This window comes from Peromyscus californicus, unplaced genomic scaffold (genome assembly GCF_007827085.1).
Source record: "Peromyscus californicus insignis strain IS unplaced genomic scaffold, ASM782708v3 Scaffold_8__1_contigs__length_139910024, whole genome shotgun sequence".
Classification (NCBI taxonomy): Eukaryota; Metazoa; Chordata; class Mammalia; order Rodentia; family Cricetidae; genus Peromyscus; species Peromyscus californicus.
The window spans coordinates 66,156,212-66,168,792 of record NW_026294606.1 but is presented as its reverse complement, the minus strand read 5'-3'; the positions used below and the strand labels follow the sequence as shown (position 1 = coordinate 66,168,792).

General features: G+C 37.1%; 1 protein-coding gene across 7 annotated transcripts in view; it reads left to right on the top strand.

The window, feature by feature from the left end:
- Mindy3 (MINDY lysine 48 deubiquitinase 3) overlaps positions 1 to 12,581 on the top strand; it is a 73,219-nt gene that overhangs the window by 30,496 nt on the left and 30,142 nt on the right. For 6 of the 7 annotated variants that reach the window (XR_008215623.1, XM_052727127.1, XM_052727126.1 and 3 more), the window contains 2 exons: positions 2,051 to 2,121; positions 7,275 to 7,355. Coding sequence is in view for 6 of the 7 variants with exons in the window: in XM_052727127.1 (XP_052583087.1) it covers positions 2,051 to 2,121; positions 7,275 to 7,355 (152 nt within the window). In the remaining variant the exon portion in view is untranslated. The remainder of the gene's footprint in view (positions 1 to 2,050; positions 2,122 to 7,274; positions 7,356 to 12,581) is intronic. The other variant, XM_052727125.1, reaches the window with a different exon arrangement.

Here is a 12,581-nt window from a genome sequence, read left to right as displayed (position 1 = left end):
ATGACATGTTCTCTGCTTGAAAATTGCCAAGAGTAGACTTTAAATATTGTCATTCCTCAAAATACATATGTGAGGCACATGTATATGTATGTATGTGTGTGTGTATGTATATATGTATGTATTAGTTTTCAAATATCTACAAAGGTACATTTAAAATATCATGCTACTAAATACAGAAAATGAGGCCTTCATGTATTCCTGGTGATGAAGTATTCAGATCTGGTCAAGAATCACGTGCTCTCTGATGTAGCTGGACTATATTCATCTCTTCTTTTCCTCCCACCCCCACTTCCTTACACAGCCCTAATAATCCTCTTTTGCTTTCATGCCCTTAACACCCTAAATTCCACATAGGAAAGAAAACAGGATATTTCTTGTTTGGCGTTTGTCCTCTTTCAGTTAACACCATGTTCTTCCATTCCATCCATTTTCTTGCAAACAACATAATTTTGTTTTTCTTTGTAGATGAACAAAATTCCATTGTGTGTATAGGTCACATCTTCTTCATCCATTTATCTGTTGATGGGTATTCAGGCTGATTTTACAACTTGGCTGAACAGGGTTGTAATAAATATGTAAAGAGGTTACAAAAAAGAATCTCATGCTCAAGTGTCTGGTTTAGATGATATTTTTTTTCTCCTGATTTTTTTTTTGAGACAGTCTTATATGGGCATTAATTAGCTTGATTTAGCTAATCTACAATGAATACATATTTCAGGACATGTTGCATAGTGTGTACAACTTTTATTTGTGAATCATAAAATTGAATATTTCTGTTTGGCCAAAGAATAGTTTTATTTCTTTGCTGTCAAGCTAAATAACAGTTTTGAAAATTCAATCAGCAATTTAGATATTATTGGCAAAGACAAAATAGTCATAAAATTACCAGTTTCTTGCAAGCAAAGGGTAAAGACTATGAGGCTTTTAAAGAAAAACTAATGCAAATAAGTTCTATTAATGATATGAAAATATATCCTCACTGTCTTACTGCTTGATATAAATATAAATTAGGTATATTTTGATTGATAACTTAATCTAAGAAGGTCATATTAAGTATATATCCTGTTTGAAAGAGTGAGAACAATACATTTTGAAATATTATTGTCTAATGCTAGTCATAGTAGCATATTCCTATATCCCAGAACTTGGAAGGTAGAGACAGGACAATCAGGAGTTCAAGGCTATCCTCAGCTACAAAGTACATTGAGGCACTTTGAATATGTGAGACTCAAAAAAAAAAAAAAAATCAGAAGAGGAAAAAAAAAAAGGATCATTTAAACCAGATACCTGAGCATGTGATTCTTGACCAAATATGAATACTTTATCACCAAGATTTATAAAGGCCTAATTTTCTGTATTTAGTAGCTTGATATTTTAAATGTACCATTGTAGACATTTAGCTAAACCCAAGGAAGTAGATCATGTAGTATCTAGTTGTGACACTAGGTGGTAGTAATTGATTTTAGAAATAAAATTGTAGAACCTGGTTCTCGACACGTGTTTGTCTTTGAATAGGAAGATTTTGTTACTGCTTACATTTCGGAGGAAAGGAGACAGATGTTCGCTATCTATAGAGTATCATTTCTACCCATCTCTGCATTTGCTATACTCCTACCCCCAGAGTTGCTACAGTCCAAAGACTAAAATATTTTTATTTTATACTCTTAATATCCCTAAAATTTATTGAAGATTCCAAAGAGATTTTACTTGTAGATAGTAATACTTTTCATGTTAGAAATTGTACCTGAGAAAAAGTTTTTTAATCTATGTTTATGGTCCTCATGTATTATAGTTCTACTTAGTGTACATTAGCTACGAAAAACCTTTGCTACCACGTCAGGGCCATCTATATGTGAGTAGTATTTTATACCAGTATATTAATAAATATGTACAAAGCTTTAAAGATAGTTGTAGGTGAAAGAAAGCATTTTGGCATGGTTTGAATATAAATATATTTATGCACACATACACACACACACACTACTCAGACTCATATATACTAATGCAGTGTTAAATTTGGTTTTTTTGTTTGTTTGTTTGTTTCTTGCAGAACTTCTTGGTATCCATGAACAAGCAGCTGTAGGATTCTTAACATTAATGGAAGCGTTACGATATTGTAAGGTAAATGTCTTCAAGGACTTGAGTGTGTTCATCCTGTGGACAGTATTTTCATTCTTAGGTAACAAACTTCAACTTCCATCTGTTAACCACTCATCACTGTCTTACTTCTTTGCTGAACTCCCAACCTAAACTGACAAAGTGTTAAGAAATTAAGCCAGCTAATCATTCTCATTTTCCTTTGAAGGGAATGGATGACAGAGCACAGAACAAAATAATATAAAAAATGGAAATATATATGTTTGACTATAAATATATTTTTAAGCTGTTTTAACATGTGTGCTAGAATTAGGAACTGTCTTGGACCTTCATTTTTGATTTGAGGCACCTTCCTGTGCAGTCCTCAATAACCATTAAATATTGCAAGTGGTTTTAAATGAAGTTTACTCTAGTGTTCTCACTTAAAAGAGGTCATATTCTTAGACAAAGAATGATGTAGATTTGTGTGTTTTTTATTTTAAATGTTTATTTCATACGGTGTTTCTGATGGTGATGATTATTAGTAACATAAATCTTGTCCTCTGTGTATGTGTGTGTGTGTGTGTGTGTGTGTGTGAGAGAGAGAGAGAGAGAGAGAGAGAGAGAGAGAGAGAGAGAGAGAGAGAAAGAAGAGAGAAAAGAGAAAGAGCACTCATTACTGTTCCTGTTACTGTTTGTCAAGATATCATTCCTCCCTCATGACAACACATAAACAGAGATGATGTAGGTGTAAGAACTATGCAGAATCTATTCCGACCTTACTTGTAAGTAGTAACTATAAACAATACTGACGCCTTCATTTCCGTCATTTTAATTATACAAATTAACATCATTCTAAGACAGCCTGGCAATCAGAGATTCAAACTGTATTTCCCTATACCCAATCCATACACATATTCATTTTCCTGGAGGAAAGTGTGCACGTATGATCACCACCCCCTTCACACACACACTTATTTTACATGTGACCAAATTATGGTGATTTTATATTCTGAAATATTTAAATTTTTTGCTTAGTTTTTTTGTTGCTGTGATAAAATATCATGACCCCAAAAGTATCTAAGGAAAAAGGATTTATTTTGACGCACAGTTCCAGAGAGAGAGTCCATCATGTTAGGGAGACATGTCATTGTTAGAGGAGCTAGAAGCAGAGAGATCACTACCCACAGGAAGAGAGAGAGCAGAAAGTGGGCCAAAACTATAAACTCTAAAACTGGCTTCCAGTGATACACATCCTTCAGCAAGGTTCTACCTCTTGAAGCTTTGACAAACTCCCAAACAGCACTACCATTTGGGGGCAAAGTGTTCAAATACACACACTTAAGGGGGACATTTCTCAGTTAAACCCCATAACTGTGTAGCCTGTGAAGTCTTCATCAGGATCCTGTTGTTATGGTCAGTGTTGCCCTCTCCATTACTGTGTTCCAGCCACACTGGTGGCCTGTCATTTGCCAGACACATTCAGCCCTTTCCTGCCTGATAGACCTTAGTACTCTCTATTTCTGTGTGGAATGCCCCAGCTCTTTAAATGAATGGCTGACTCTTCCCTTGGGTTGGTTTGAAGTTGTATCAGGAAATGTATTTCCGGACATTCCCTCAGTTACTCTTACAGTGTTGGTTGTGAGTCTAGCCTTTAACAGCTGAGCCATCTTTCCAACCCACCCTCAGTTACTCTCACATTATTTCCTAGGAAATGACTGACTACTCTGGTGACTATATACTTTTTTTTTTAATCTTGAATTTGTTTTCTCTTCTTTTCCCTGATGGTGTTAGACTCTTACAGGATTCTTCTAATGCCCCAATGCACTGTTGCTTATAAATAAGAGGTAAAGAGAGCTGACAACTGAGCCACCAGTGGCTTCCACCCTAGGGACAAGGTAGCAGCAAGCTGGAGCTGCAGGCACAGATTATATATGGCAAGTGGGATGGAGTTAGCTGGGTTCCCTATGCTTTTATGATGTGCTGATTTGAATAACTCCAGGGGGCTCTATGCTATAAGGCTGTAACTATTTGTCTGGGTCCTGACATATAGACAAATAGGCTGATCCTGCAGTGTGAGGGCCATGAAAAGAATGGTGCGGTATGCATTTAATCAGTTGTCCCTAAAGCAGACTGACTGGTTTATAATAACTAGGGCATCAAAACTGAGCTGTCAGTTTCTAAAATGCTGTATATAAGTTCATCAGTATGTAAGTTCTCATTCAACTATATATACATATATATTATATATATATATACACACACACACACACACACACACACACACACACACACACACACACATATATATATATATCATGTCACCAGATAGTTAGGGAAATGGCAGAAGTGTTATGAATCTAAACATTTCTCCATTTGACAGTGTAGCAGATTGCTTTCTAATAATGAAATTACCATTTTACTTATTTGAACACATATAGGAACATAAATGAAGTGGTACCTATTTATAACCCTCCTACACACACACAGAAAGAACTGTGTTTTTAACTATATTTAAAGATAAGAGCCAGCAGTGGTAGCACACGCCTTTAGCACTGAGGAGGTAGAGGCAAAGGGATCTCTCTGAGTTCAAGGCCAGCTTGGTCTACAGAGTTCCACGACAGCCAGAGCTGCTATACGGAGAAACCCTGTCTCGGGAGAAAAAAAAAAAGAGCCAGGTGGGTGGTGGCACACGCCTTTAATCCCAGCACTCAGAAGGCAGAGGCAGGCGGATCTCTGAGTTCGAGCCAGCCTGTTCTACAGAGTGAATTCCAGGACAGGCAGAGCTGTTATATAGAGAAATCCTTGTCTTGAAACACCAATAAATAAGAAATAACATACTATCATAAATATCACTGTGTTGATGTATGTATACAGTTCCATGATTTTGCTGTGTTTGTAAGGCTGGACAACCATCATCCTTATCAAATTCTGGAAGGTTTTCCTCACCCCCAAAAGAAACTGACCAAGCAGTCACTTCCTTCTTCCCTCGCTCTAGACATTACAGCTCTGCTTTCTGGCTTCATGGGCTCCTCCACCCATTTACTAACCGAGGTGGAAAACAGGAACTCTTCCTTCCTTTTTGTGTTGGAATTACTCTGTTTTATAATGTGTCAATTTTTTTTTCCAGCCATCAACTGATGGATGTTTAAAATTATACATTTTAAAGAATATTGTAAAACTTTAAATTTAGCTTCTGTCATGAAGAATTGATTAACAGGAGTCTTCTCTATTCATAATGGTTCAGATTTAATACTTTAGTGTGATAATTACCAATTTAGCTACTGTGAACATTTGTCTGTACATTTTTTATAGGCATATGTTTTTATATTACTGTGTACTTAGGAGTGAAATTACATGGCCACATCGTAATTCTCTGTTCAACTATTGGAAGGCTGTCAGTTTGATTTCCAAAATAAGGATAATATTATGTTCTCTAGTGATTGATTTTTTTTTTTTAATATAAAATACACCAAAATAATTGCTGGAGAGATGACTCAGAGGTTAAGAGCACTGGCTGTTCTTACAGAGGTCTTGAGTTCAATTCCCAGCAACCACATGGTGGCTCACAACCATCTATAATGAGATCTGGTGCCCTCTTCTGGCCTCTGAATACATGCAGGCAGAATGCTGTATACTTAATAAATAAATAAACCTTAAAAAAAAAACCTGTTAGTTCAGCATTCATTTATCCTTTGTTCCTACTATAAATTTTCACCTTTTTTTTTTTTAAACCTCTGCCTTAAGTAAAATGCACATGCTTTTTCTAAGGGAAATGAAGCAGTGTCTAGACTGTCCACTGTGTGGTAGAGTCTTAGTCTAGAGTCAGGACCCCTGTCTGTGATTCCAGCTCTGTAGTGGGTGCTTAAGTTCAGGCCAGGGCCTGCCACTGTGCACCTCTCTGCTCCAGTTAGAGTGAGATCTCTGTTGCTCATCTCTCCAGCCCCATTTGACACGAACTGAGCACTAGCCATGACTTTCTTCACTCATTTCCTTCTCTGCTGTCCTCAAAGAAGCCTTCCTACTTGACCAGTTTTCTGTTTCATGTTAGCACATCAACTTGTCCCTGCTTTCACAGGACAAAGGAACCGAGTCTTCTGCCCATAGATACAAGAGTTCCTGGCTTCCCCTCTCTTGTGATAGTAAATTCCCCAGGGCTGTGGTGGTGCTGAAGCAAGGCTGCTGGCTGACTAGGGAAGAATAATGGCCTGAGTGCTGCAAGTCGCTTCTTCATTTCCCGGTTACAGTCAGTCTGGATGAGACAGGAAAGCAAACTAGATTGGTTGTTTTTAAGATTGTTTTTAAGGGAAGTGTCCTCGTGGAAGTATGGAATAATTGATTAGGGTAAACATGATGGATTGTGTGAATTTGTTTTACTTGTTCAAAATGCACTTTTTATCTCAGTTACAAATAAAATGCGAGTTTTTTGGCACAGTCTTATATAGAGACTTAAAACCTTTTGGGGGGCACATACTTGTATATAGATGACCTTGCAGGCAAACTATAAGTATAGCTTTTTATTTTAAAGATACTATGTATGGCCTGGGCAGTGGTGGTAACACCTTTAACCCCAGCACGTGGGTGGTAGAGATGGGCAGATCTCTGTGAGTTCAAGGCCAACCTGGTCTACAGATCAAGTTGCAGGACAGGCTCCAAAGCTACAGAGAAACCCTGTCTCAAAAAACAAAAACAAAATAAAACAAAAAACAAAAAATAGTATGTATGTTGTAGAACCTTGAACTTTTCATGCAGGAGTCCTTTACAGTCTAAACTTTTTCTTAGGGGAGGTTATTGTATTAGCCTAAACTCTTTAAGAAAAGGAGTGCCCTTACCTTGGACATTGATTTATAATTGTTACCTTATAAAGTAATTCTAAATTTATGACTCTAACTTTATGCCGAGTTGAAATTCCTAAAGTAACCATTCTATCTGGGAAATGTAGCAAAATCTGAGACTGAGTTCTTGAGCTAAAGTCCTCACGATGCATGTGTATCCACTAAGATCTACATTGCTATGTTCTGGTTTAAAGATGCAATGTAAGTTTAGGAATAGTTCCCTTCTGTACTCAGAATTTAACTTCTGTGGATAAGAAATGTTAATTAGATACCTTTGTTATGTTTCACATAATTCTGAACAAATTTTTAAGGGGCAGCATAAATTTTTCATTTATTTGTTTTACTTTGCTGAATTTATTCTAGGTTGGTTCTTACTTGAAATCTCCAAAATTCCCTATTTGGATTGTTGGCAGCGAAACTCACCTCACCGTGTTTTTTGCCAAGGTAGGCTTGTAGGGACTTTGTTTTCTTCAGAATGACATTAGGCAACAGGTAATACTGTAAGTCCATATTTAGTTTGATCTTTGTTCAGATGATAGTCCAACCAGTGATAAATGCAATGTGTCCAAAATATCTTATGACTTCCCATTACAGACAACACTGTTACTTTGCTCTAAATTTAGAGTAATCTCAGTATATTCCTTCATGTCTTTATCTCTGCTAACTTCAGAGCTCTGGGTTTTTTATTTTGTCCAGAAGTCACTGAGATATAGAAGAAAGAACTTTGGTTTTTAGATTCTTATATAGAACTATTTCTAAATCTTACTTCTTAAGAAGCCATAATATTTTCCACAGCCGGGAAATTTTGCCATCAGATACCTTCATTTAAACCCTAGCCATGCTCCTTCCCAACATCCCCTGGCCACTTTTCCTCTGTGTTCAAAGTAGGACTTTACAGTAGTGCCTAGTTCTTAGAAGTGTTGTCAACCTTGAATCTAAAATACTGAGCAGTGCCCAGCACAAGACGAGCGCTCAGTAAATCTGAGCACTTGTTACCACGGTGGGCACATTCATTATTCAGCAAACAGTTATCAGACATCTCTGATGCTATTAAGAACAAACTGTCAAATGTTGGACTAATGGGGGGGGTATATAAAAGTATATATTCAAGATCTCTTTGCTCCAAGTGCACTTTTCTAATTATTCCAGGAGACTTTGTAGCATGCTTTTTCTAGTGTAAGATTGCTTCTATAAGAATTGTTTAAATTTCACTGATACTCTCAAGTTTTATTTATTTTCTTCCTGCTTTTATTGTGTTGACCAAAGTCCAGCTTACAGATCTAGATTAAGGTACATGTTACTTTAACATGGACGGGCCATAAGTGTACCTGTATGAAAATACAGGCCATCCTGATACATTGAGTCTGAAACTTGCTGTTCATTTCCCTCTCAAAATAGGGAGGATGAAGTCAAACTTAAAAACAGAAAACTGTGATTCTGGACACACATTTCCTCAGTATGTACTTCTGGAAAAGAAAAGCAGACCAGATTTACATTAAATGTGTTTTTAAAACAATTATTTCATCTCTACCCCTATTCTTTAGGAAAACTGACATAAAATTATACAAGTGAGTTTGTGGAGATGGGGCACTTGGGGTCTCATTATATAGCCAAGGCTAATGCTATCCAGACTGAGGCTTCCTGCCCCAGTGGAAAATTACATAAATAGTAAATGAAGCTATTAACATTTATTGGGCTCAATTTTAGATACTTTAAAATATGAAGTATTTGTATATTCTTCGCTACATAAAAATGCTGGAAGTTTTGCTGTTCTTGGAATTATAAAAGGAAACATTCACTTTTTGGTTTGATCTTTTTAAAAATACTTCTATATTTTGAACTATCATTTTTGGCCATATTTTGGCTATTATTTTGTTTTGTTTTGGATTTTTGTCTATTATTTTGTGGTTAATTTATTCACTCTGTATAATTGACCCCAAAGAATCAAAAGAACATAAGTTTTTTTCCCAAGAGTTTATTAGAAATAAACTGTAAAGTTATATAAAATTGTTCTATGAAATTATTTCTATAAAACTGGCTCTGTGTCTCGTGTTCTGGGTTTTTACTGGTTGGAGTTAGACCCGTTTGCTCTTTGCTCATAGATGTCAGCAGCCTATAAGGAAGCATTGTTTCTTGTCTGCAAACAGTTGGGTTCCTCATGCACTATACGTAGGCTGCAGGTGTGTTCATCTCTTCCTGGGCTCAGTTATCCGGTGTCTTCCAGGGATCGTTTGTGCCTGGAGTTTTGCCAGCTGCTGTGAGAGCAGTGGTAGACAGATAGATATTGTTCTTGCTTTGGTGAGGTATGTATCCTAATGCAGGAGGCTATGGCTAAAGTTTCCACACTCAGAAATTTTCAAGAGGGATGAGTCTTGACAAAGCTCAGGTCCATAATACCATGGAATTTATCTGAGTTTTGAAAAGCTGAGATGTTTAAAAATTCTCTCTTTAGAATATCCTGAGTCTTAAGGAGCTTCCTTTCTAAGATGGAAATTTGTATTTCAGAAAATTTCTACAGGACACCTGAGGCCTTTAATTTTCCCAGCCATGGATTCTTGGTCAGATTTACTATAGCAGGCATCCATTTCTGCTCATGGAGCAGGCCTTAAATGTAATCAGAATGCAACTGGTTACCTCTAACATTTGTGCCACAATTGCACTTATGAGCTTGTCTTTCCAAGCTGGTCATCATGGTAGCTCACAGTATTTACAGCTGCATAAGATCATTAATGACTTTTCTCTCCAGAAGCCCACTTAGATTCCCCCAGTAAGTACTATGAAAGCTATCCTTCGGGGAAGAAACTTCCTTCTCGGTACCAGCTTGATTTCTCCATGCCCTGTGACCAAAGTATGTAGTATGTTCAGCAATGGGCTATCATCATCAAGTTCTGGTGAGAACCTAGAACACTGCCAATAGTCTATATTGTTCCTCTGGGAACCCTCTGACCAACAACTTGAGGGGAGGCACCCCTCATTTGGCATTAGGCTTGTTATTTGGCAATCTAGAGCTTGGAACATTATCCCCTGTGTAGGATAATGTGAATTTAACCCCTTTGGTATTTATGCATGTTTGTGCGTGTGTGTTTAAGCAGCTTATAAAATGGGTTTTCATATGAGTTCTAATTATCCCCCATACCCTCCTCTGCCCTACTCTCCATTCCATTCCCTACTCAAACCCTTTCCCCATCGTTGCTCTTTCATACTCCCTGTTTTCTATACCTCTGCCTTTAAAACATGTCTTCCCCAAAGTGGGCCCTTTCTGACTCATTTCAGATAATAGTATAGAGTGGAGTCAAGTACCTGAATGAGAGATTTGCATCCTGAGTGACAGGACTGGTGATGCTTTTGGTTTGGTAGACAAGCTATAGAAATGTCTAAGGAGACACATGTGTCTGATGATTCGTCCTCAAAGATGTGTACTTGACATCTATGCTATTCTTTTTAAAATGTTTATTATTTATCATTTTAAATTTGAATATATTTTGATCATATTCTTCCCCTCCCCCAAGTCATTCTTGATCCTTTCCCCCTCCCTACACCCACTCAACTCTTAAGTTCTTTTTCAGAAAACAAACAAAAACCTAGTACAACAAAACCAAGAAAACAAAACATCAAACTCTAACCAAATAAAAGCATACAAAAAAACAAAACAAAAACCCCATGGAGTCCATTATATATTGATCAGCTACTCCTGAAAATAAGGCCCTCCCTGGAGTGATTGATAAACCCAGTGTCACTGTTAGAAAAACTGACTTTCTCTCTCCCAACAGGTGTAAATGACAGTTTAGTTGTTAACCTTTACCCTAGTGGTTAGATTGTCTTTCATTCGTTTTTTTTTTAATATAACAAAATAAAATATAACAAAACAACACTGTCACATTAGAGTTGCATACGACAAACCAACACAAGGAAAGGAGCCCATCAGAAGGCACAAGAATCAGAGACCCACCCATTTGCATACTCAGGAATCCCATAAAAAACACTAAGCTGGAAGCCATAATGTGTACACAGAGGACCTGGTGCAGGCCGTGGGCTGCTTCATTCCCTGAGTTCATATGAGCTTTGCCTGTATTGATTTAGAAGGCCTTGTTTCCCTGGTGTTCGCCAACCCCTCTGGCTTTTATACTCTTTTCTGCCTCTTCCACTTCCATGGAGTCCCTGAGTTCTGAGGGAAGGGATTTGATGGAGACATCCTGTTTAGGACTGAGTGTCCCAAGGCCTCTCTCTGCATAATGTCTGTGGGTCTCTCTATTTGTTCCCATCTGCTGCAGGAGGAAGCTTCTCTGATGATGGCTGAACAAGGCACTGATCTATGAGTATAACAGAATGTCATTAAGAGTCATTTTATCACTACATTTGTTGTTTTTGGTTTTTCTTTCATAAGACCAGTGTTACTTGGTTTTACCCTAGGTCCCTGCATTATCTAGTCTCTGGTTCTTGGCAACCCAAGTAGTGCTGGGTATAGGTTCTATCTCATGGATTGGACCTTAAGTCAAATCAGTTATTGGTTGGTTACTCACACAAGCTTTGTGCCACCATTACCCCACCATATCTTGCAGGCAAGGCACCATTGTAGATCAGAGGGTTTGTGGCTGGGTTGGTGTTTGCATTTCCCTTTTGGAAGTGTGCAGTGTACCATCCTTTACCTAAGATGCTAGAACATAAGGCCAAAGGCTCTATATAGGCACCAGCTTCTCATATCCATGTTTAATGAGTTGTGTAGGTGTTATATAGCTTTGTTATTATTAATGTATTCACTATGATTCAGAGAGTTCACTTGGCATTTGCAAGGCAGGTGACCTTAAGATTGAGGCAATGAGAGATAAATATGTAGAGAACTAAGCTCATAGCGGCTCGGATATCACTTCCATATTGAATTTCCTTCCAAGGGTACTGATAGGAAACAGTCTATTATAGATAATACATGCTGCAAATATTGTTCATTTGTAATTTATATTTAGCACAAAAAAACCTGTTAGAACGTTTGACCCAAGCCCGATTTTTATTCTAAAAGAAATATTTTTTTTTAGTTTATTTATTATATATACAGTGCACATATCCCTGCAGGCCAGAAGAGGGCACCAGATCTCATTACAGATGGTTGTGAGCCACCATGTGGTTGCTGGGAATTGAACTCAGGACCTTTGGAAGAGCAAACAGTGCTCTTAACCTCTGAGCCATCTCTCCAGCCCAGAAATATTTTTAAGAGAGAAAGATCAATTCTAATTTTGCATGCCTGAGAAAGCAAAAATAGTCAAGTTTACATAAATTACCTGACTACCAAATAATAGCCTATTAAACTTAGCCTTTTCTGTGGTGTGAAAGGATATGTATCAAGCTAGTTAATAATGTAAAAGGTATTGGTAATAACATTGAAAACACAAATGACTCAGAATTTTATAAAAATTATGCAAGACTGAAATCTGTAGAACTAAATTTTGCTTTAGTAAAAATAATTTCCATTACAGATGTAGTTTGGAAGCCTGGTTTAAAGATCTAATTAGAGGCTTATTTTAATTTCTAGATTGTCTTATATGTTCTGTATACATGTCATTAAATTATTGGAAAAATGTAAGCTTTATGTATTAGACTCTTTGTAAAGAGAAATGGCAGCTGTGTGTTTCACTCTGAAAATTAAGACAGAAATTGTAACTACATGCTACAAGTAAG